The sequence below is a fragment of the Physella acuta genome, unplaced genomic scaffold (genome assembly GCF_028476545.2).
Source record: "Physella acuta isolate Inbredline_101_S28 unplaced genomic scaffold, ASM2847654v3 ptg000284l, whole genome shotgun sequence".
NCBI classification, from domain to species: Eukaryota; Metazoa; Mollusca; class Gastropoda; family Physidae; genus Physella; species Physella acuta.
In genome coordinates, this window is record NW_026731803.1 from 429785 (window position 1) to 456416 (window position 26632).

Here is a 26632-nt window from a genome sequence, read left to right on the forward strand (position 1 = left end):
ACGTTAAGTACGATATCTGGATAATTACCACTGTTTAGGCATGCATCATGTCTTCTCCGTAATTAGGTTGACGTATTTTAGCAATAGCACAGGAGAACATGAAACTATATATGGAGGCTAGCCCCAGATAAGAGGAAGAGACTTGCACATCAGACTTTGCAGGATTTATCTACATACACTTTCAAGTCTTGCCTTTGGATGGATTCTCTCCCCCTTTCTTATCACTTTCATGACTTCCCATCTGGATGGATTCTCTCCCCTTTTCTAATCACGTTCATGTCTAGCCTGTCGCGCCTTTCCCTATTCTCATTTTTAACAAAAAAAAAAAAAAAAAAAAAAAAAATAGAGGTGGGAGCTAACATACCTCAGTGTTAACATGGAAGGAATAATTGTGTAATTTAACATGAAGCAGCAATTAACTGTGTGTGTTAGCATGAAAGAGTTAACTGTATGTTAACTTTTAACACTAAACAACTGAGGGATGTTCAAATGAAATATCAGATAAATGTTAACATTAACTTGAAACATACAAAAGTGATAAAACAATCAAGACAACTAAAATTGATTAATGCTAACAATTTATTAAAAATATTTTATTACTTAAAACATGAATATTAAACATTATGCAAATCTGAACAAATTATCTTCAGGAATATTTTCTGTAAAATATACAATCCAAGTTTATATAACTGTGATCCTTTAAAAATTCTGGACTTTAAGTTTCACAGTTATAAAGCATGTCATATTTAACTCAACATTTTAGCAACAAACATGTTACTGAAGACTTAAGGTCTCAGATTCTAGACATAGTAGAGTTCAGCATATCCCAGGCAGATTTCATTCACAGGCACACATGAGCAGACACCATGCACATACCAACATTCAGCAAAAAGCAAACAGGCACATTATCATATACTTTTTCATTGGTTTAACTTTTAACACAATTTTAACATAAAAAAAATGTTAACAAAAAATAACGTTAAAATAAAAATTCGATTTTTCCTATTTTATTTGATCATAATTTCTCCTTCAGTTTAGCAATGCAAAAAGGCACACTGATGTTGACCTAATTTAGAGGATTCTCAATAAATAATTGGATACATATGGTTGGAGAGTAAATGCTTTGTCTTATCATGTGGTTGGAGAGTAAATGCTTTGTCTTATCAAACAATTTATTAGATAGAAAAAAATCTCACATTATAAATGGCTATAATGTTCTGGAACAGCAAGTCTGCCATTGAACTACAGTTTTCTACAAGCAATGTTTTACTTACTAAATATGATATTTGGGTACTAGGAATATTGGGACATTATGCTTCAGAAAATAAATCTTAAAATCAAGCTTTTATTTCTGTAAAAAATATACATTAATATAGCTACATTAATGACACAAAGGGTACAGATAAAAAAAACAATGCTGAATTTCTTTACAGAAACTACTACTACACAAAACAAATGAACACAAAATAAATAATGTTCACAAAGTTTTAGCAAATATCAACACAAACACAAGAACTGGAATTTTTTTCTTTCTGTACAAACATAAAATAAATATATATTACAGCAAATCTTCAACAGACATGAAATAAATATTTCTTATAGGAAGTCTTCAACAACATAAACTGAGATTTAACCAGGAGGCAGTATCTCAAGAGGAAGGAAACATTCAATGCTGAAAGCCCATTTGAAATCTATCACAACTCAGTAGACCAATAATTCAGAGGAAAACATTTGATATGGATCTATGTTTTAGTGAAGTTCTAAGAGTGTTAGCCAAGATCTAATATTGTTAATAAAATTGAACATATTGTCATCAAAGTGGTTCTTTCATTAACTACTAAAGTTTTGAGTTGTGATGATTCACAGCGTTAAAAAACCCAACCAAGCATATTGATAAGATAAACATTTCAAAAAAAAAAAAAAAAAAAAATGACATAAGCTTTGTGGAGGTGTCAAAAGATTATTGCCAGTTTAGAATTAACCTCTTATGCATGAGTGAAATAAATAAAAGAATGAAATGATTTTTCCTGACAAGATTCTGTAATGGAGGCTCTGTGATATGTCAAAGTTGAAACAGGTTACCCAATTATGTACAAGTCTGGACCCAAGGGAGGCTATCTACACAACCTCATGTGTGAGTTATCACTATCAACAGGAGGAAATAAATGGAAATCTTAGGGAAAGTTTGCAGCCTTTAGAGTAACATGTCCTCGTCACTGTCATCATGGAAGGGGGAGGCACCCGTAGGAGCACTGCTGTTGTTGATCTCAGCTTCCTCCTCCGTGTCATTGAAAGGGTTGAAGGGATCCTCTGCAGCATCTGAGTTGGATAGCTGCAAACACATAGTGGAATAAGTTTTAAAAATTTAATTTGACTAAGTACAGTCTACAGCAAAATAATAAATCTTTAAGTCCTTAAAGTTAATTGTCATTTATAGTAACCTCATTTATTTTTAAACCTTGGATCACAAAGTCCAGTCCAAATTCAAATATTTTATCAAAAGGTGATAGATTTTGATTAAAGAAAAACAAATCTGTGAAAAACTGAATATCAATTAAAATTTCGAACAAACCTAAAGTGGGTTATTTTAAAAATAAAAAAAAAATGTATATTAGTAAAAACTAGATGTGATTACAGCTCTATGTTCCCTAGGGGACACAAAGAAAACAGTCAAGATGTGATTTTAGTAAAAAAATTTCTATGATTTTTTTAATGTTAAATTTTATGGAGGAAAAAAGTCATATTTTTTTTTTCAAAACATTTACAAAAGAACATCATCATAATAAGATACAATGACATCTATTAATTGCATACTGTTTACAAGGAATGTCTGGTTTTGTACTTTAAAACATCTTTAATGCTAGGCTATGGTCCCACTGGGACATAGGATGTAGACAGCAGTTGTTTCTTTCAGGCCAACAGGAGGCAGACAGCAGTTGTCCACATATTCAAGTCTCAGCAGGTCAATCAAACTGTCTCCTGTCCAGTCATACCCCCCCCCCCCCTCCCCCACATTCTTAGTGTCCTTCCAGTCATACCCCACATTCTAGGTGCTAGTTCCACATCAAGTCAGGTTTTCATTAGCCTTTGTTATGTTTAAAAATGTAGACACACTATTTTAATTTTTTCTGTAGAAAGAACCTATTGGGATGCTGTTATCTATTTCAACTGAGATGTTATGATAGTGTAAATCTCTCATCCCCTTTGTCCTACTCCACAGGACATTCACCAAATGTCCTTAAAATTTAATCTCTCATGTCCTTTGGCCTCTCCACAGGACATTCACCAAATGTCCTGACAAATTGAGCCAACGGAGTGTGAAACAAAGTCTCTATTGGGCAAAAGCTAACAATAGAAGTTATTGGTTATATCATCAATATAAATTTAGTTAAATGACTGCAGTAGCTTGACTGCATGTAATAAAATTATTATAAGTTCATAAAGTCATACTTTAGTACCATTCATAGTCATGCATAGGTAATTTGGTATTTAAAAGATCAGATAATGAAAGAATGAAACAATGAACATGTTAGCTTTGTCAGTGGTAAGAAGCACAGCATACCGGTAACCTAATGAAGGAGACAGTTTCTGCAGGGCTCTGTAAGGAGTTTAATAAAGTTATTTACATCCTGCTATTGGTTTAATTTCTACCCCAATACTCAACCAACTGAAATAGTAACAGTTCTTCGAGAATTGAACCAATGTGTTTAATTAAATTATGTTGCAGTACAAAGTTGTCCACCCTTTCAGCAAAATAATGTTGCAGTACAAAGTGTTGAAAACTTACCCTAGAGTACACTATAGGTGCATCTTGAAGCTTTCCACAACAAACAGCTCTGCGCAGCTTAAACGCTATTGTGGCTCTGAAAAAAAAAGAATATTTACATTTACGTAGCAGCAATCTTGGTGAACTTTTTTGATAGTCAAACCAACACTGACATGATCTTACCTTCTTTCAGGCTTGTAGAGCAGTAGCACCAACAGGCAGACTACCACAATACCAACCAACACAGACACAGCTATGGCTATTTTACTTCCCTTCCCCCCATCTGAGTTATCTGCTCTTGGATCTGGGCCCTTTTTCCTATAAAAAAATACTCTAAAATATAAAACATGTCTGGTATTTTGCTATATCCTGCTAGTATAACAAGTGGCACAGATGACTGAGTAGGATACACAACATGATTGGCAGAGTACAACACTTGTTCAAATACAAATTTTGACACAACAAGTTCGCCTTTACTTTCCCCTACTCAAGGGTGAACTTTTAATTTTTAACTGTAGAAGTCAGATACAAATTCCACAGAACTTGGCTCAATGTGTACATTTTATAAAACCATCAAAAAACAAAATGCCCAAAATGGGGTAGTTTAGAGAAAACTAGCAGATTCTATGACTAAATGACTGAAACTGTAATGTAGAGAAAACTAGCAGATTCTATGACTAAAACTGTAATGTAGAGAAAACTAGCAGATTCTATGACTAAAACTGTAATGTAGAGAAAACTAGCAGATTCTATGACTAAAACTTACAAGGCATCTTGACACACAACATTAGTATCCCAGTTGAAGATGTAGGCACAATCTGCAGTCTTGTACAAGAATTCTGGTTGAGTCTGTCCAAAAAGTGTAGTTATTTTACTTTATTTAGAGAGGGTTTTATTGAAAATCTTTTTTTCTAAGAGGAATTATAATGGGATCATTTGTTTTTCTAACTCATTTTTCTTACATTTATAGTAGGCCTTTTGGGAACATTTATTATTGTGTCTTACAATAATAGGGAACATTTATTAACCTTGAGCGCATCCTCGTCACAGTTAAACTTGATGACTGTTGTAATATTCAGGTTAGTTCGACCTGTACAGGCCTCAGGTGAGGTCAGCTCAACCTCCAGGTGCTCATCTGTCAAGACAAGTAGACAAGTATAAAGCATGCTGTCAAGTAGAGTGCTGTCAAGTAGAGGGCAAGTTGACAAGTAGGCCTTCATTACTTCTATAAATAAAATCTGCCCTTCCATAAAGTAGGCTGTTCTGATTTAAATAGACCTGTTACGTGTGTAAATATCTGACCTTCCATGTAGTAAGCTATGTTTGTGTGAGTTTTAAATAGACCTGTATAAATATCTGACCTTCCATGTAGTAAGCTATGTTTGTGTGAGTTTTAAATAGACCTGTATAAATATCTGACCTTCCATGTAGTAAGCTATATTTGTTTGAGTTTTAAATAGACCTGTTACGTGTATAAACATCTGACCTTCCATGTAGTAGGCTATGTTTGTGTGAGTTTTAAATAGACCTTCTATGTGTATAAATATCTGACCTTCCATGTAGTAGGCTATACTTGTGTGAGTTTTAAATAGACCTGTATAAATATCTGACCTTCCATGTAGTAAGCTATGCTTGTGTAGGAGCCCAAACTTCTCCAAGTCCCAGATGTTTTGAGACAAACAGAAGCCAGTTGGCAAGCTCTGGTCTGGATGGCCTCTATATCTGAAGGCCGTAGTGGCCCTCCTAGCTTCACATAGTACATATCCTGGTCTACGGCAACTTTGTAAACACTGGGAATAATAGAACAGAACATTTGAAATGTTTTTCTTCATTTTTCTTCTGATGTTCTACTCATTAGAACAAAAAGGAAAAAATGCAATACAATTTCAAAGTAAAAGTTCCATGTTTATAAAATAGATGCTTGGTGCTCTCTGATTTTTTCTGACTATATCTAGCCTAGACACGAGTGATTAGAAGAAAGCAAGAAGCTGCCACCCACTTGTTAGCTGCAAGTAAAGGCTTGAGGTCAAAGCTTTGGCCAGTCCTGACGTCATACACTAGACCATTCTCTTCAAAGACTCGCAACTTTTTTCTGGACAAATTAATTATTAATTATACAATGACTGCAGCATGGGTTCATCAAACAATTTTTACTATATAAAGTTCAACTTATTAAATCTCAAGTGAAATTATTTTGAACAAAAATTATTATAAATTGTGACTAGTATAAATTGAAAGTATTAAAGTAGATGACCAAGACATGAGAATACTCACAAGTCTACAGCACATGCCAGCCTTGTTTTCCACACTATCTCAAAGTTACACGTCTCTGGGCTGGATCAGACATGACATAATTCATTTACATTTGGTTTTAATGAGAAATTTTAAAAGTAATTAACAATGGATTTGATGAGAAATTTTACAATTAATTAATAATGTATTTGATGAGAAATTTTACAAATAATTAATAATGGATTTGATGAGAAATTTTACAATTTACAACAGGATTTGATGAGAAATTTTACAATTAATTAATAATGGATTTGATGAGAAATTATACAATTAATTAATAATGGATGTGATGAGTAATTTTACAATTAATTCACATTTAATTCTGATACATTTCTCTGGGCTAGATAAACACATAATTACCAGTCTAGATAGACTTATGACCCCTACTTATAACCCCTACTTATACATGTGACCCCTACTTTACTTGTGACCACCACATAGACTGACAGCCCTACCTGTACTGGTTGAAGATTGGTGAACCTAGGACACTTCCACAGATCAACTTGACGCTGACGGTGGGGGTCATGTCACTCCGTCTTCTGCCCCCGGAGCTGCACAAGTTGGTGTTCCCGTTGCTGTACTTAAAGACTATGGACGTGTTGGAGATCTGGCCATCAACTGGAATGGTGGAAGGTTGTTTCATCAGGCAAACAGTTAGTTGAGTGGCAGACAGACCAGACTTACATGGGGCAGTCAGACCATGACTTGTACCAGTCGGACCATGTCTTGTACCAGTCGGACCATGACTTGTACCAGTCGGACCATGACTTGTACCAGTCGGACCATGACTTGTACCAGTCGGACCATGACTTGTACCAGTCAGACCATGACTTGTACCAGTCGGACCATGACTTGTACCAGTCAGACCATGACTTGTACCAGTCGGACCATGACTTGTACCAGTCAGACCATGACTTGTACCAGTCGGACCATGACTTACTTGAAGCCATCAGACCATGACTTGTACCAGTCGGACCATGACTTGTACCAGTCGGACCATGACTTGTACCAGTCGGACCATGACTTACTTGAAGCCATCAGACCATGACTTGTACCAGTCGGACCATGACTTGTACCAGTCGGACCATGACTTGTACCAGTCCGACCATGACTTACCTGAAATCAGCTGAGTGTCTAGTTGACCCATCATCTCCACTTTTCCGTCGGATGTCTTGCGGCAAACAGCAGCGTTGCTAGGACAACCAGCAACTATGGCTTCTCCATGCAGTGGCTGACACAAGTTTAACCAGTACCTACATTACAACCAGATATAAAGTCAACCAGCGCCTACATTGTTACATTACTTACATGGACACAGTTCTTTGAGTTAACTCTAGTACTTTATTCTTAAATACACGAGCTCAGACCATATGTCCTGTCTCCTGTCTCTGACTCTACCATTGGTTAATTTCCTAACAGGTACACATCAGCTAAACACCATGAAAGACACAGTGAAGACTCAAGGGACGTAACCATGATACAAGGGATGTAACAAACACTAACGCGGCATTATGTAACATACATTACAACCAGATAAATTTGATGATTCTATTCTAGAGTAATCAGTAAACCAATGTGTGAGCAGTACCCACTTACTTTGTGTGTGGTCAGTAAACCAATGTGTGAGCAGTACCCACTTACTTTGTGTTTGAGTGGTCAGTAAACCAATGTGTGAGCAGTACCCACTTTATGTGTGGTCAGTAAACCAATGTGTAAGCAGTACCCACTTTGTGTGTGGTCAGTAAACCAATGTGTGAGCAGTACCCACTTACTGTGTGTGGTCAGTAAACCAATGTGTGAGCAGTACCCACTTTGTGTGTGGTCAGTAAACCAATGTGTGAGCAGTACCCACTTACTTTATGTTTGAGTGGTCAGTAAACCAATGTGTGAGCAGTACCCACTTACTTTGTGTTTGAGTGGTCAGTAAACCAATGTGTGAGCAGTACCCACTTACTTTGTATGTGGTCAGTAAACCAATGTGTGAGCAGTACCCACTTACTTTGTGTTTGAGTGGTCAGTAAACCAATGTGTAAGCAGTACCCACTTACTTTGTGTTTGGTCAGTAAACCTATGTGTGAGCAGTACCCACTTACTGTGTGTGGTCAGTAAACCAATGTGTGAGCAGTACCCACTTACTTTGTGTGTGGTCAGTAAACCAATGTGTGAGCAGTACCCACTTACTGTGTGTGGTCAGTAAACCAATGTGTGAGCAGTACCCACTTACTTTGTGTGTGGTCAGTAAACCAATGTGTGAGCAGTACCCACTTACTTTGTGTGTGGTCAGTAAACCAATGTGTGAGCAGTACCCACTTACTGTGTGTGGTCAGTAAACCAATGTGTGAGCAGTACCCACTTACTGTGTGTGGTCAGTAAACCAATGTGTGAGCAGTACCCACTTACTTTGTGTTTGAGTGGTCAGTAAACCAATGTGTGAGCAGTACCCACTTACTTTGTGTTTGTGTGGTCAGTAAACCAATGTGTGAGCAGTACCCACTTACTTTGTGTGTGGTCAGTAAACCAATGTGTGAGCAGTACCCACTTACTGTGTGTGGTTAGTAAACCAATGTGTGAGCAGTACCCACTTACTTTGTGTGTGGTCAGTAAACCAATATGTGAGCACTACCCACTTACTTTGTGTCAGTCAACCAATGTGTGAGCAGTACCCACTTACTTTATGTTTGAGTGGTCAGTAAACCTATGTGTGAGCAGTACCCACTTACTTTGTGTGTGGTCAGTAAACCAATGTGTGAGCAGTACCCACTTACTTTGTGTGTGGTCAGTAAACCAATGTGTGAGCAGTACCCACTTACTTTGTGTGTGGTCAGTAAACCAATGTGTGAGCAGTACCCACTTACTTTGTGTGTGGTCAGTAAACCAATGTGTGAGCAGTACCCACTTACTTTGTGTTTGGTCAGTAAACCAATGTGTGAGCAGTACCCACTTACTTTATGTTTGAGTGGTCAGTAAACCAATGTGTGAGCAGTACCCACTTACTTTGTGTGTGGTCAGTAAACCAATGTGTGAGCAGTACCCACTTACTTTGTGTTTGAGTGGTCAGTAAACCAATGTGTGAGCAGTACCCACTTACTTTGTGTGTGGTCAGTAAACCAATGTGTAAGCAGTACCCACTTTGTGTGTGGTCAGTAAACCAATGTGTGAGCAGTACCCACTTTGTGTGTGGTCAGTAAACCAATGTGTGAGCAGTACCCACTTTGTGTGTGGTCAGTAAACCAATGTGTGAGCAGTACCCACTTACTTTGTGTTTGGTCAGTAAACCAATGTGTGAGCAGTACCCACTTACTTTGTGTTTGGTCAGTAAACCAATGTGTGAGCAGTACCCACTTACTTTGTGTCAGTAAACCAATGTGTGAGCAGTACCCACTTACTTTGTGTTTGAGTGGTCAGTAAACCAATGTGTGAGCAGTACCCACTTACTTTGTGTGTGGTCAGTAAACCAATGTGTGAGCAGTACCCACTTACTTTGTGTTTGAGTGGTCAGTAAACCAATGTGTGAGCAGTACCCACTTACTTTGTGTGTGGTCAGTAAACCAATGTGTAAGCAGTACCCACTTTGTGTGTGGTCAGTAAACCAATGTGTGAGCAGTACCCACTTTGTGTGTGGTCAGTAAACCAATGTGTGAGCAGTACCCACTTTGTGTGTGGTCAGTAAACCAATGTGTGAGCAGTACCCACTTACTTTGTGTTTGGTCAGTAAACCAATGTGTGAGCAGTACCCACTTACTTTGTGTTTGGTCAGTAAACCAATGTGTGAGCAGTACCCACTTACTTTGTGTTTGGTCAGTAAACCAATGTGTGAGCAGTACCCACTTACTGTGTGTGGTCAGTAAACCAATGTGTGAGCAGTACCCACTTACTTTGTGTTTGGTCAGTAAACCAATGTGTGAGCAGTACCCACTTACTTTGTGTTTGGTCAGTAAACCAATGTGTGAGCAGTACCCACTTACTTTGTGTTTGGTCAGTAAACCAATGTGTGAGCAGTACCCACTTACTTTGTGTTTGGTCAGTAAACCAATGTGTGAGCAGTACCCACTTACTGTGTGTGGTCAGTTAACCAATGTGTGAGCAGTACCCACTTACTTTGTGTTTGGTCAGTAAACCAATGTGTGAGCAGTACCCACTTACTTTGTGTGTGGTCAGTAAACCAATGTGTGAGCAGTACCCACTTACTTTGTGTTTGGTCAGTAAACCAATGTGTGAGCAGTACCCACTTACTTTGTGTTTGGTCAGTAAACCAATGTGTGAGCAGTACCCACTTACTTTGTGTTTGGTCAGTAAACCAATGTGTGAGCAGTACCCACTTACTGTGTGTGGTCAGTAAACCTATGTGTGAGCAGTACCCACTTACTTTGTGTTTGGTCAGTAAACCAATGTGTGAGCAGTACCCACTTACTTTGTGTGTGGTCAGTAAACCAATGTGTGAGCAGTACCCACTTACTTTGTGTGTGGTCAGTAAACCAATGTGTGAGCAGTACCCACTTACTTTGTGTTTGGTCAGTAAACCAATGTGTGAGCAGTACCCACTTACTTTGTGTGTGGTCAGTAAACCAATGTGTGAGCAGTACCCACTTACTGTGTGTGGTCAGTAAACCAATGTGTGAGCAGTACCCACTTACTTTGTGTTTGAGTGGTCAGTAAAGCTCCAGCTGCTCTTGTCCTGAGATAAAAATGTGAAGTCATACAGCTGACCCCTGGAAGCGATGTGGCACTCTTTCTTCTCTGCTGGACACACTAGGTCAGTCAACCATAAAAATGTGGCTTGGCAGTCAGTGTCCTAGAGGGTGTAGAGAATCACGTTATTGTGACTGTATTAGAGAATCACATTATTGTGCCTGTATTAGAGAATCACATTATTGTGCCTGTATTAGAGAATCACATTATTGTGCCTGTATTAGAGAATCACATTATTGTTTCCTGTATTACACAACCTAGGATTGTGTGGCCTAAGCTGTAGAGTGCTAGACTGTTAACCCAAAACTCTTGAGTTCAAATCCAGGTCCAAGCCAGCACAACATCCATGAGTCCACCCAGTTCTGATGGGTACTTAACTTAGAGGAAGTAAAGCTGGCTGAACACGCCTTCCCTTCAAGTCATGAACTCTACTTCATATGCTCAATGAATCGGTAGATCTAAAGAGGATTTTTTTACTTTTACTTATTGCATTATTTTTTATTCAACTACATCACTACAAAAGCCCCACCTAATGTGTGACACTAGACCCAGAGTTGACCAACACACACACACACACTAGACCCAGAGTTGACCAACACACACACTGGACCCAGAGTTGACCAACACACACACTAGACCCACAGTTGACCAGCACACACACTAGACTCAGAGTTGACCAACACTCACACACTAGACCTAGAGTTGACCAACACTCACACACTAGACCCAGAGTTGACCAACACTCACACACTAGACCCAGAGTTGACCAACACACAAACTTGACCAACAGAAACTTACATCTTTGAATAACTTGGGCTGACCACTGCCTGCCGTTCTATCACACTGGAAAAAAATTGCAGATGATGCTTTGGACCCTAGAGTGGAACAATGAAGGTCAAGGTTAAGCAAGAGAAAAAACAATTTCCTATCTAAGCTTAGTCAACTGGGAATGTCCTGCTCACCTGAAGGACATTTTCGTCCTCCCGAGAAGCTGAGTCCTACATAGCTGTCATCTTTCTGAAAGAGCCCCAGTGAAGAATCTCCATAGGACCCATCTCTAACAGCTGTACCTCTCAGACAAACAGCTGACTGGGCACACGAGGCTTCCCCCTGCTCACCCTTCTCCTCCAACTGACCACAAGGTTTAATGCTGAATGTACCGCCGTGAGATGACTGGACCTGGGAACAACACAGGGCTCAAGTAAGTGTGGGGGAAGTAGGTTTCACCTGTTGGTGTCAAGATGACTTTTCTCACTAGCTTAATGCAAGACATGCCAGAGTGAAGAAGTTCTACATCAGTTTTCTTAACTAACTTGTGTGGACAGGCTTCAGCACCAGTTTGTAATATATTTAAAAACTGTTTGCAAGAAATCTTGGATAAACACAATGTGACATATCCCCAGCCACTTACAGTGTATGTGTCATACAGATGACATATCCCCAGCCACTTACAGTGTATGTGTCATACAGATGACATATCCCCAGCCACTGACAGTGTATGCGTCATACAGATGACATATCCCCAGCCACTTACAGTGTATGTGTCATACAGATGACATATCCCCAGCCACTTACAGTGTATGTGTCATACAGATGACATATCCCCAGCCACTTACAGTGTATGTGTCATACAGATGACATAGTGTATGTGTCATGTAGAGATGACATATCCCCAGCCACTTACAGTGTATGTGTCATACAGATGACATATCCCCAGCCACTTACAGTGTATGTGTCATACAGATGACATATCCCCAGCCACTTACAGTGTATGTGTCATACAGATGACATATCCCCAGCCACTTACAGTGTATGTGTCATACAGATGACATAGTGTATGTGTCATGTAGAGATGACATATCCCCAGCCACTTACAGTGTATGTGTCATACAGATGACATATCCCCAGCCACTTACAGTGTATGTGTCATACAGATGACACATCCCCAGCCACTTACAGTGTATGTGTCATACAGATGACATAGTGTATGTGTCATGTAGAGATGACATATCCCCAGCCACTTACAGTGTATGTGTCATACAGATGACATATCCCCAGCCACTTACAGTGTATGTGTCATACAGATGGCATATCCCCAGCCACTTACAGTGTATGTGTCAGATGACATATCCCCAGCCTGTATGTGTCATACAGATGACATAACCCCTGCCACTTACAGTGTACGTGTCATGCAGAGATGACAGGCTGTATTTAGTCCTGGTTTTGTGGTCGGTGTACGAACAATCTGGTCCCAGTTTCTGGGATGTCAGATCAGCGCAGGCCAGGGGTGTCTTCCACATGAACAGGTACTGGCAGCTGCTGGAGACTTCTTCAAGTTCTGGAGCCTGGTGACAGATGTACACATTGTCAGAAACTTTAGGTGTACAAGAGATCATTTCATGGTGACAGAACACACAACACTAGCACAACATGTCTGAAAATAAGTTTTATACACCAGCCATAACTACTTTATTTATCTGACTAACTCCATACAATGTGATGAACTGAATATAACAGCAGGCTGGCCTTTGTACTGAAGATCACTGGTCTCACCACTAATTTAGAAAATGGAGGGAAACAACTCCTACTCACCACTAATTTAGAGGGAAACAACTCCTACTCCCCACTAATTTAGAGGGAAACAACTCCTACTCACCACTAATTTAGAGGGAAACAACTCCTACTCCCCACTAATTTAGAGGGAAACAACTCCTACTCCCCACTAATTTAGAGGGAAACAACTCCTACTCCCCACTAATTTAGAGGGAAACAACTCCTACTCACCAGGTCAGGAGATGATCCACACTTGAGAATGATGAGGGAGCTGGCATTGTACTTGCTATCAAAAGGACACTCATCTCCATTGGTGTAGGTCAGCTTCACTTCCTTGGTGGCCTTATCGTATACTGGCCCTTGGCTAACTCGACCCAGACTCTGTAATAGGGGTAATGTGCTAACTCAATTCAGGTCATCAGAGGGGAAACAACCCAAGCAAATTTCCAGGCACTCAAAAGGTATAATGTTTAGTTTTAAACTAAATGTCATTTTTTAAAACAACAGAAATCAATATGTTTTAACACCTGATATTTTGAGACAGAAATAAGTAGAATTTAAACCATGAAAGTAAATATTTGCAAAATGTACTGGTGGAAAAGACTTAAAAAGTAAAACTGAACAGAAGATGAGGCAGTGGAGGGAACAAACCAGTCAATACTAACCAGTGGGGGGTTGTTGGATCTGTCCAGACATGCCCCTGACCCTGGGGGGCACAGTGTCCCAAAGATTGGGTTCAAAGGTCGGCACAGGTTGATGTAGATTAACCCTGAGGGGTAGTGGCTCCCCACATCATCAGGAATGACACTGTACTGACCAGTTTTGAGGATCAGCGAGGAGAAGTCCAGTGTGTAGCCAGTGTCAGTGGTCACCTCACATTTCACCTGGTGCAGCAGAGTAATTAGATATACTATTCAGTAAAATCTCAACATTTACAGAAGAAACAAATATCTTACAAATCTCTACTTAGCAGCCCAACTCCCCTCAACATCTGATACCAACACTGACACCCCAACTCCCCTCAACATCTGATACCAACACTGACACCCCAACCCCCTCAGCACTGACACCCCAACTCCCCTCAACATCTGATACCAACACTGACACCCCAACTCCCCTCAGCACTGACACCCCAACTCCCCTCAACATCTGATACCAACACTGACACCCCAACTCCCCTCAGCACTGACACCCCAACTCCCCTCAACATCTGATACCAACACTGACACCCCAACTCCCCTCAGCACTGACACCCCACCTCCCCCCAGCACTGACACCCCAACTCCCCTCAGAACTGACACCCCAACTCCCCTCAACATCTGATACCAACACTGACACCCCAACTCCCCTCAGAACTGACACCCCAACTCCCCTCAGAACTGACACCCCAACTCCCCTCAGAACTGACACCCCAACTCCCCTCAGCACTGACACCCCAACTCCCCTCAGCACTGACACCCCAACTCCCCTCAGCACTGACACCCCAACTCCCCTCAGAACTGACACCCCAACTCCCCTCAACACTGACACCCCAACTCCCCTCAGAACTGACACCCCAACTCCCCTCAGCATCTGACACCAACATTGACACCCCAACTCCACTCAGCATCTGACACCAACATTGACACCCCAACTCCCCTCAGCATCTGACACCAACATTGACACCCCAACTCACCTCAGTTTCACAAACCAGGTTGGTGTGCCAGTCCAGGTGAAAGATGCAATCATCTGACTTGTCTACGAAGACTGGCACGCCCTTGCCTGCATCAGGATTACAAATAAAGCTGATGTAGGTCATCCTTGGCACCTTGGATGAGCAGAGGTCACCACTTCCATACACCAAGGTAAGCCCCACATCTCTATACAGCAGCCGACCATTTGCAACGCCAGCACTGACCGATGTTCTGGCCAAGGTTTGGTCAATTAAACAAACACCTGAAAGAAAGTAAAAATATATTTTATGAACTAAAGAAACACCTTAAAGAAATTTAAAATATATTTCATGAACTAAACAAACACCTTAAAGAAATTAAAAATATATTTCATGAACTAAAAAAACACCTTAAAGAAATTTAAAATATATTTCATGAACTAAACAAACACCTTAAAGAAATTTAAAATATATTTCATGGACTAAACAAACACTTTAAAGAAATTAAAAATATATTTTATGAACTAAACAAACACCTTAAAGAAATTAAAAATATATTTCATGAACTAAACAAACACGTTAAAGAAATTTAAAATATATTTCATGAACTAAACAAACACCTTAAAGAAATTTAAAATATATTTCATGAACTAAACAAACACCTTAAAGAAATTTAAAATATATTTCATGAACTAAACAAACACCTTAAAGAAATTTAAAATATATTTCATGAACTAAATAAACAACTTAAAGAAATTTAAAATATTTTTCATGAACTAAACAAACACCTTAAAGAAATTTAAAATATATTTCATAAACTAAACAAACACCTTAAAGAAATTTAAAATATATTTCATGAACTAAACAAACACCTTAAAGAAATTTAAAATATATTTCATAAACTAAACAAACACCTTAAAGAAATTTAAAATATATTTCATAAACTAAACAAACACCTTAAAGAAATTTAAAATATATTTCATGAACTAAACAAACACCTTAAAGAAATTTAAAATATATTTCATGAACTAAACAAACACCTTAAAGAAATTTAAAATATATTTCATGAACTAAACAAACACCTTAAAGAAATTTAAAATATATTTCATGAACTAAACAAACACCTTAAAGAAATTTAAAATATTTTTCATGAACTAAACAAACACCTTAAAGAAATTTAAAATATTTTTCATGAACTAAACAAACACATTAAAGAAATTTAAAATATTTTTCATGAACTAAACAAACACCTTAAAGAAATTTAAAATATATTTCATGAACTAAACAAACACCTTAAAGAAATTTAAAATATATTTCATGAACTAAACAAACACCTTAAAGAAATTTAAAATATATTTTATGAACTAAACAAACACCTTAAAGAAATTAAAAAATATATTTCATGAACTAAACAAACACCTTAAAGAAATTTAAAATATTTTTCATGAACTAAACAAACACCTTAAAGAAAGTAAAAATATTTCATGAACTAAACAAACACCTTAAAGAAATTTAAAATATATTTCATGAACTAAATAAAAACCTTAAAGAAATTTAAAAATCTCTCATCAATAATCTAAACTGTGCTGTTGAAAGAAAGCTTGAACAAACTAGTTTTCTATCAACATGTGCTGGATGTCAGCCAGAAAATCAAACTTCCCTTAACATACATTTAAAAACTTCAAGTTTATTGAAAAAATTGAAGAAGAATAATTCCAAAAAATAACTACAATTTCTAATGATTTATAAAATAAAAGAACACATAGAAGCAACCAAGCCTATATAAGGATGTACTTCTTGAGTGTAACAAACAGCTTGATGAAACAAAATCTAACCTGTGCCATTGATGCATGGACTGTTGTTCAACCAACCACACAAACAGCTTGATGAAACAAAATCTAACCTGTGCCATTGATGCATGGACTGTTGTTCAACCAACCACACAAACAGCTTGATGAAACAAAATCTAACCTGTGCCATTGATGCATGGACTGTTGTTCAACCAACCACACACATTCAGTTTCAGCTCATGACCCTCTCTGTCAGTGGTTGAATAGCCAGCAGTTGATTTTAAACTGCTCAGATCAAACACATAGCCTGTGGACAAAAAGATAAATATGGTCATGATACTGCACCCTGGGTAAACAAACCCATAATCAAAGCATTGGCTGTTATATAGTTGCTAGCCAAACATGATTGTTAACTGTGTAAAGATTGGCAATCACACAACTATTGTGTTCAACCATGTTACGATTGTACTTACAATCATGCCATTGCCTGTTAGGACAGGTAGCTCTACAATCCTGTTTTAGGATTGGTGGCTTACAATCATGCAGTTACCTGTGTTAAGATTGGTGGCTTACAATCATAGTTACCTGTGTTAGGATTGGTGGCTTACAATCATGTAGTTACCTGTGTTAAGATTGGTGGCTTACAATCATGTAGTTACCTATTGTTAAGATTGGTGGCTTACAATCATGTAGTTACCTGTGTTATGATTGGTGGCTTACAATCATGTAGTTACCTGTGATTGGTGGCTTACAATCATGTAGTTACCTGTGTTAGGATTGGTAGCCCTACAGTCCCCAAAGCCCTGAGTGCTGTTGTCTTCTGCCAGCTTCTTGAGTGGACAGGCTGCGCTCGACTCCCAGACAAAGTTATCCTCACACCCGTTCACTTCAAAATGGTTGCTGGGTACACCTAGCTGTAAGGTTAGAGGTTAAAGAGATTAACCTAATTACTGAATACCTAGCTGTAGGGTTAGAGGTTAAATATACCTAACTGTGAGGTTAGTTAAATAGATTAACCTAAGTACTGATTACCTAGCTGAAAGGTTAGAGGTTAAAGAGATTAATCCAATCACTGAATACCTGACTGCATGATTAACATAATTAATAGAAATCTCATTAACAATCAAGTCTGTTAGTTTGTCTGTTAGTTTGTCAGTTTGTCCATCTGTTAAAGTATGTCTCCACTTACCCCATCAGTATTCTCATTACACTTGAACAAGATGGATGTGGACCTTCTTCCTTTGTCTGTCTGTTAGTTTGTCTGTCTGTCAGTTTGTCCGTATGTTGAAGTATGTCTCCACTTACCCCATCAGTATTCTCATTACACTTGAACAAGATGGATGTGGACCTTCTACCTTTGTCTGTCTGTTATTTTTGTTTGTCTGTTAGTTTGTCTGACTGTTAGATTTTGCCTCCACTTACCCCATCAGTATTCTCATTACACTTGAACAAGATGGATGTGGACCTTCTTCCTTTGCCGCACAATTCCCCGTTGTCATACCTCAGGATTAAGGTTTCATGATCCAGGGAGAAAGACTGGTTGGTTACCTCCCCTATACTGTGGTATCTGTCAAACAAAACTTATTCTCTACATTGCTATGTCAAACAAAAGATGGTTTTATACAAGTCTAAAAGCATATCATCATTCCTTTGTGGCCCCTGGGGAGCAAAGGGCTGCAACTACACATTTCCAGCGGACTCGCTTTTGGGCTGCTCCCTTAATAGAGGAACCTACTCGACCAAGTTTATGTTGGATTTGTGTACTTGCAGTTTCTGTAGCGGTATATTTTTTACAAGATAAGGTTGCTAGCCTTATGTTTCAACCCCCAACCTGGAGGACCAGGCATATAGTAATACTAAAAGTTTCTTCTATCTTTGAGAGATTTTTTTTTTTGCTAAATGAAGATTCAAAAAATAAAACTACAACAGAGAAGAGGCAAGTTAAATGTAAACTGGTAGGTTGCAAGGCTGTAAGTACTGTAAGTGGTAGTTACCTTTTCTTAGGATCAGACTCTGATAAGTCTATCATACACGCAGCAGCATTAAACGGGCAAGTTTGATCTGGTGAAACAAGAATATAATTAGTTAGAAATTTAAAATACTTTATAAAAAATAATAATTAGTTAGAAATTTAAAATAGTTTATAAAAAATAATAATTAGTTAGAAATTTAAAATACTTAATAAAAATAATAATTAGTTAGAAATTTAAAATACTTTATAAAAAATAGTAATTAGTTAAGCCTCTGGTGAATGTTTTCATAACATTTTAGCTGAACTGAACACTAACAGTGATAATTATGGTCATACAAAAATATAAATACAAAAAAAATAAAAAATTTCTTATAATGAAAAAAAAAATTTAAGCATATGCCAGCAAAGTGGAAGTAAAACCCACCTTTTTTGTGCACCAGAGAACGACATACGTTGATGATATAAATCTTGTTGGAATCTTTGTACTCTCTCATGTAATTATCACTGGCCAAGGACAACCTGGACAGGTCATACGTGTCCTGGCCCTGCTGATAGGTGCACTGTATCACCTGGTGTGGGGGGCAGGCAACTTTGGTGCGCCACTCAAACCTGTAAGAGCAGACAGAGTTCTCCTCCAGGTACTGGGGCCCATCAGCGCCAGTTTGGCCGTGGTCACAGATAAACTGTATCGTGGTGGATCTGTTGTACTTGCCATGGCAGTTGCCAGCTCCATCAGTGTAGATGACAGAAATCTGGCCACTTTCATACCTAGGTTGGCTGTTGGCAACACCTGAGGAGAAGGGGAGGGGGTGGATGAACATCAGATTGGTAATCTAACAATAATTGTTTTGAGCCCATAACAGCATCATGGACTTGTGAATTTCAGTTGACAATCCACATGTTTCTATAAAAAATTAAAACCTGTAACTTTAAGACAAATTGTAGAAAAATGTGTTCTATTATTTTTTAATTAATCTATTATTTTAATAAACTACCCAAAACAAGCCTTGCCTACCTTATTGTTTTTGTAATGACAATATTAAGCTTCTCTGACAAGCTCCACCTACCGAACTGATGTGGTGAAGGCAAGGTTGAGCCTACCTGACAATCTACGCCCACCTGTATGACAAGTCCCACCTACCTAACAGTTTTGATTAAGTTAATGTTTAGCCAGTCTGACAAGCTCCACCAACTTTGCAACATGCCCCACCCACCTGTATGACAAGCCCCACACACCTGTATGACAAGCCCCACCCACCTGTATGACAAGCCCCCACCTACCTAAAAGTTTTGGTGCAGGCAATGTTGAGCCTGTCTGACAAGCCCCACCCACCTGTATGACAAGCCCCACACACCTGTATGACAAGCCCCACCCACCTGTATGACAAGCCCCCACCTACCTAAAAGTTTTGGTGCAGGCAATGTTGAGCCTGTCTGACAAGCCCCACCCACCTGTATGACAAGCCCCACCCACCTGTATGACAAGACCCACCCACCTGTATGACAAGCCCCACCTACCCAACAGTTTTGGTGCAGGCAATGTTGAGCCAGTCTGACAAGCAGCCGCCTGTGAAGATTTACAGATGTCATCAGCGCCCACCAGAGGGCCACACAGGTTGATGTGGAAGCTGTACTGATCTGTCTGCACAATGTAGTTCCCTGACACCTTACGCAGGGGGTTCAGATCAAACTCGTAGTTGTAGAGGGAGTCAGTCACCTTACAGTCAGACCCTAGGGCAAGCTGAAATATCAAGTTTGATGAATTAATTGATTTACAAACAGTCGTGAGCTATACCATTCGACCACACCATCCAATTTATACTAAACACTAGGTAAAATTAAATTGATCTGTAATAATGGTGAGATATATGGCCACAATATGTACAGGTAGGCTGCAAACATATGACATCAGATTTTAGTTGGGTGCTTCATCTTTTAAACTTACCTGTTGGGGACAAGCACTTGGAGTTTTCCAGATAAAAGAATATTCACAGGTGTCACTCTCTGCTTCAAACACAGGGTTGTGCTGTGGAGAGTAATCAGCAGTGGTTGAATAGAAATTATTGAACTCATCATGTGGAGAGTAATCAGCAGTGGTTGAATAGAAAGTATTGAACTCATCATGTGGAGAGTAATCAGCAGTGGTTGAATAGAAAATATTAAACTCATCATGTGAAGAGTAATCAGCAGTGGTTGAATAGAAATTATTGTACTCATCATGTGGAGAGTAATCAGCAGTGGTTGAATAGAAAATATTAAACTCATCAGGAAGAAATCTCATCAGACATAGAACATGAAACTTAATAAAATATTGAACTCATCATGGGGAAAGTAATCAGCAGTGGTTGAATAGAAAGTATTGAACTCATCATGTGGAAAGTAATCAGCAGTGGTTGAATAGAAAATATTGAACTCATCATGGGGAAAGTAATCAGCAGTGGTTGAATAGAAAATATTGAACTCATCATGGGTAAAGTAATCAGCAGTGGTTGAATAGAAAATATTGAACTCCTCATGGGGGAAATAATCAGCAGTGGTTGAATAGAAAATATTGAACTCATCATGGGGAAAGTAATCAGCAGTGGTTGAATAGAAAATATTGAACTCATCATGAAGAAATCTCATCAGACATAGAACATGAAACTTAATAAAATATTGAACTCATCATGGGGAAAGTAATCAGCAGTGGTTGAATAGAAAATATTGAACTCATCATGGGGGAAATAATCAGCAGTGGTTGAATAGAAAATATTGAACTCATCATGGGGGAAATAATCAGCAGTGGTTGAATAGAAAATATTAAACACATCATGTGGAGAGTAATCAGCAGTGGTTGAATGGAAAATATTGAACTCATCATGTGGAGAGTAATCAGCAGTGGTTGAATAGAAAATATTGAACTCATCATGAAGAAATCTCATCAGACATAGAACATGAAACTTGCTAAAATATTGAACTCATCATCATGACACTTTATCACATGTAGAACATGAAACGTGCTAAAATATTGAACTCATCATCACGACACCTTATCACATGTAGAGCATGAAACTTGCTAAAATATTGAACTCATCATCATGACACCTTATCACATGTAGAACATGACACTTGCTAAAATATTGAACTCATCATCACGACACCTTATCACATGTAGAACATGAAACTTGCTAAAATATTGAACTCATCATCACGACACCTTATCACTTGTAGAACATGAAACTTGCTAAAATATTGAACTCATCATCACGACACCATATCACATGAAACTTGCTCTAAGCTACAAGCTGACTCCAGTGATTGGATTATCATGGTTGGAGCTTTATATGAACAAACTACAATAAAACAACAGTGTACACAATTTTGTTCAACCATCCAATATTCTCTAGAGAAAAATATAAAAAAAAAAACCCAGTTTGCACAAGACTTGTGATAAACATAATTATTTGATAAAAAAGACATTAAAAAGTCTAAAATTTCAATATGGCCCTCTTTTCTTTAATATTTTAAGTAAATTTAAAATGGTGTTTTTAATATCTGAATTCAAAACGTTACATTTCCGGCCTAAAATAGCGCAGGTGAAGTAGATTTTGCCTGTATCAACAGTTCAGGCTAGACAACATTAACTAGAAAGTACCTCTACAGGGTCGCAGTAGAAGTGGATCCTGGTTGAACGATACGCCTCGTTGTCTGTGCCAGTGTGACACTTCTGCCCGCCCTCATAACGAAGCGTGATGGCTTCACTGGTGCTGGAGACCACTGGCTCAGACTGGACATAGCCCAGGCTGAAGCTGCCAGCCTTCGTCTTGCTGGTCTGACAAGCTCCCACTGACCCACCTGTGGCAGACAACATTTAGACAGGTCAACTTCTGGCAGACAACATTTAGACAGGTCAACTTATGGCAGACAACATTTAGACAGGTCAACTTCTGGCAGACACCATTTAGACAGGTCAACTTATGGCAGACAACATTTAGACAGGTCAACTTCTGGCAGACAACATTTAGACAAGTCAACTTATGGCAGACAACTTTTAGACAGGTCAACTTCTGGCAGACAACATTTAGACAGGTCAACTTATGGCAGACATTTAGACAGGTCAACTTCTGGCAGACATTTAGACAGGTCAACTTCTGGCAGACAACATTTAAAAGCAGCTAGAAGACATGAAATTTACAAGTAAAAAATAATTTGAGAAATTTTAAACTATTTGTCCAATGGTTGAACAGGCTGGTTCTAACTTGATGCCAAGGTACTTAAAATGGTTTATGTGAGGCCATATTTACCTGGGCATGTCATCTCAGGTGTGGGGTTGACCGGCCGACACACATTGATGTGGTACTGGAGGTCATCGTGGTTGGGTCTGGTGTCTATGACGACATAGTTTCCAGTTTCCCTGGCCAGGGGAGTTAAGTCGTATTGCCTCCCATTGGCATCCTGTACAGTACAGCTGACTGGCTGGGGGGCACAGGCCAGGGCAGTGCTGATGGTGAAGGTTGTGTACAGGCCTTGCTGCTCATGGAATGAAACTGTGGCCTCCTGAGCTTTTCTGTCGCAGATAAATTTAAACTCGTACTTCTTGTAATTGCCTGGGAAAACATTTAAAAACCTTCTTATAATATTTAATGTAGAATTTATTTTCTAGCTAAAGAATATGTATTTTTTAAGTATTTAGCCTAGTAGAAAATCTCAGATCTGCAGGGTAAGTTAAATTTTGATGGTTCAAGAGAATGAGAAAGGTGGGAAAATGGTGACAGCAAGGAAAACTATAGAACAAGTTTACACAAACATGTAGATAAAAAAAAAACTGAAATCTGTAAAGCTCATGGTTGCTAAATCGATAAGTCCTGGGTTTGAACCCCAGGCAAATGAGGCTTGATAGTTGGGGACAGCAACCCATCTAGGAGAAAAAGCTCCCTTGTAGTTTGTTCTTGGATGTGATACCTAATTGTGTTGGAGTGGAGGAAATTCCATCTAACATTTCAATTAAGAACAAAGAAGAAGTAAGACTGTGATAAATAATTTATGTGAGACTAAAGTTAACTGGAATATTGGCAGTCTTCACTGTGAAAGAATAATGCACGAAAAAAATTGATGAATACAAAAGTTTACTGGGACTTGTAATTTTCAGTTGACAATGTTTAAATTTATAATGACGATAAAATTTTCTGTTAGCAACAGACTTTCATTGATTTCAAAACTAGTTGAGTTACTTGTTACACTTGATTCTAAATGTTAATCATGTCAAATGTTAAATATATGTAACAGTGTTGACAACTGGCTTACTCTTGTTAAAATGTCCAGTGTAAGTGAGAGTGATCTCCCCATCACTAGAATATGTCAGATCTGTACTGAACTTGGCTACTGTTCTATTACCAGCAAGTTGGATTTCACAAACAGCTGTATGGAATTTATTATCAAACATCCCACACGCAGTCTCAGGTAGGCTGTCGCACAAGTTCACCTGAAAGAAGAATCATACAGTTAAGTCCAAGGTCAAGTCACATTTCTCTAGATCTGTTCCTTGTAGTTTTATTTCTGGCTTAGCAAAGAATAGTCCCCTAGGTAGCTTAACTTTGGTGTAAAAATAATTTTTTTTGTCAAATGCTGAATAGTATTTTCTAATGATGAAATCAATCAAGTTACTAGATAGTTAGAGGAATATTTTTTTCAGTTAAATAATTTTAGTTGTATCTTCCTTAAACACAAGAAACAAACCAGGTAAGATTTAGAGCCATCTGGAGCCTTCACACTGTAGCCTTTGTCCCTGGCCAGAGGTGAAAGGTTAAACTGGAACCCTGAGTGTGGGTCAAGCACTGTACACGCAGATATGTTGTTGTCTTTTGTCTTGACCTCATCAACCGGACATGCAGCCTCTGTTTCCCACAGGATGGAGTACTCACACGGACTGACCAGTTGTGGGGAAGTTGGGCCCCCAACCTGAAAGTATAAAGTTAGCCCACTCACACGGACTGACCAGTTTGTGGGGAAGTGGGGCCCCCAACCTGAAATCATAAAGTTAGCCCACTCACACAGACTGACCAGTTGTGGAGAGGTGGGGCCCCCAACCTGAAATTATAAAGTTAGCCCACTCACACAGACTGACCAGTTGTGGGGAAGTGGGGCCCCCAACCTGACAGTATAAAGTTAGCCCACTCACACGGACTGACCAGTTGTGGGGAAGTTGGGCCCCCAACCTGACAGTATAAAGTTAGCCCACTCACACAGACTGACCAGTTGTGGTTAAGTGGAGCCCCCAACCAGGAATTTGATTCTATCAACACAGCCTAAGAAACCAAATTGCAGCCCACTTGACCTACCACTTTTCCAGCCACACAAGCGAAGTGTATAGTGGTGTTAAATCTGTTATCTTTCCCTGTGTCGTCTGTGCAAGTGTTGCCATTAGTGTAGACCAGCTTCACGCCATGGATGGATTTCTCGATCATGGGAGGCAACTCAAATTTACCAACGTTCGCATGCAGCAATGTTTCCTGAAAACAAACAGAACAGACTGATAATGACTAAAATAGTGAAGAACATAGAAAATGTAAAATTTGTTAATTTGTTTTGATTGAATTTTTTAAAAAAAGAGCATAGTATGACCTTGCCATCTTTGTCGATGCTTGTAACACAGGCAGATGCATATGGGCTACACCTTGGGCCACTTGTAAAGTCCAGAGATTCACAGACATTAATGTAAAACTTCTGCTTTTTGTCAGGATCTTCACTGTTTTCTACCTCCCAGCTGCCACGTAACTTGGAGAGGCTGATTCAACAAAACAAAAAACATTTGTTTCAATTCATGCGTTATGCAGATAAATTTATTTATCAATGACTGCATTGATAAACAACAGTTTTAATTAAAATAAAAGAGTAACTGTTCTCTAGTAAGTTGAAAAAAAAAAACAAATTGAAAGAGTTAGGGAAAAAATCTCAACTAAATAAGTTATTAATGTAAAACCAAGTTTTAGTTTAAAAAAAAGTAATGCAAAAAGAAACAACAGAATTAATTTTTTTTTTAAATTAAAAAAAAAGCACAAAAGATTAATCCTTTCTAATTCAAATTCATTATAGTTGAAAGGGTTAAAGATTTTACAACACACACAAGATTTATGACAGCAGCCTTTATGGTTAACACATAACACAAGATTTATATGAAGGAAAACAAGTCAATAACTACACAGGATAAAAGAAAACACTGAAACACTTCTCGACACCACAACTGCTGTGTAAACATATGCCATACCTGGACAGGTCATACTGTTCATGTGTCTGTCCATCGACAACACCACACTCTGTGGCAGCTGTTTTACACACGTAGCTTGTCCTCCAGATAAACTGATACGTATAATTGTTTTCCATGGAAAATTCTGGGTGACCTATCTCTTCAGTTGTGTCGCAGACAAAAGAAATGAGGGCCATCCTGCGAGTTTTGTTAGGGTTGTTGTACGGCTCACCATTGGTGTACAACAAACTGGTGACACCATCATAAAACTGGAGTTTGGTGGACGGCTCTGACACTTTGATGTCCACAGTGCTGGGAGAGGGAACAAACAGGTAAACAGTTCATAAAGGTATTGTAACGATGATCAAACTTAAGGTCTAAACTAGATTACCCTGTACAGATGTGTAAACAAATTACCTAATTTAAAATATATACTATTTTTAATCATTGATACCTATTGAATTACCTTACAGATATCAAATTTAAACTAATGTGAATGAGAGGTTAAAACTAATAATGGCAGATGTGAGGGGGGGGGTGTTAAATTTATTTCCCGTGTTTAGGGAGGTTTGTGAGATTTCCTGTGTGTGAAGATTTGTGACATATTTTAATTTGTTTCATCACTTTTAGTTTAACAGCAGACATATTTGTTATTGTGAGGGGGTTTGTTGCGTTCATTTACTGTGTGAGGGGGTTT

The 26632-nt window shown here is 38.6% G+C and overlaps 1 protein-coding gene across 1 annotated transcript in view; it reads right to left on the bottom strand.

The window, feature by feature from the left end:
- Positions 1-561: 561 nt before the first annotated feature.
- Positions 562-26632, bottom strand: part of LOC131939581 (cation-independent mannose-6-phosphate receptor) — a 34482-nt gene continuing 8411 nt past the window's right edge. The window contains exons 13-43 of the mRNA XM_059297986.1: positions 25957-26247; positions 25314-25476; positions 25031-25201; positions 24429-24650; positions 23997-24174; positions 22997-23299; positions 22348-22547; positions 20659-20739; positions 20232-20454; positions 19138-19503; positions 18736-18802; positions 18164-18308; positions 17508-17655; positions 16923-17048; positions 14976-15235; positions 13966-14184; positions 13532-13681; positions 12925-13092; positions 11710-11926; positions 11546-11622; positions 10693-10850; positions 7175-7311; positions 6514-6676; positions 6041-6100; positions 5766-5858; positions 5378-5556; positions 4795-4901; positions 4533-4615; positions 3950-4084; positions 3788-3863; positions 562-2332 (exon numbers count right to left, since the gene is read on the bottom strand). Of these exons, the coding sequence (XP_059153969.1) occupies positions 2195-2332; positions 3788-3863; positions 3950-4084; positions 4533-4615; positions 4795-4901; positions 5378-5556; positions 5766-5858; positions 6041-6100; positions 6514-6676; positions 7175-7311; positions 10693-10850; positions 11546-11622; positions 11710-11926; positions 12925-13092; positions 13532-13681; positions 13966-14184; positions 14976-15235; positions 16923-17048; positions 17508-17655; positions 18164-18308; positions 18736-18802; positions 19138-19503; positions 20232-20454; positions 20659-20739; positions 22348-22547; positions 22997-23299; positions 23997-24174; positions 24429-24650; positions 25031-25201; positions 25314-25476; positions 25957-26247 (5104 nt within the window). The 3' untranslated portion in view covers positions 562-2194. The remainder of the gene's footprint in view (positions 2333-3787; positions 3864-3949; positions 4085-4532; positions 4616-4794; positions 4902-5377; positions 5557-5765; positions 5859-6040; positions 6101-6513; positions 6677-7174; positions 7312-10692; positions 10851-11545; positions 11623-11709; positions 11927-12924; positions 13093-13531; positions 13682-13965; positions 14185-14975; positions 15236-16922; positions 17049-17507; positions 17656-18163; positions 18309-18735; positions 18803-19137; positions 19504-20231; positions 20455-20658; positions 20740-22347; positions 22548-22996; positions 23300-23996; positions 24175-24428; positions 24651-25030; positions 25202-25313; positions 25477-25956; positions 26248-26632) is intronic.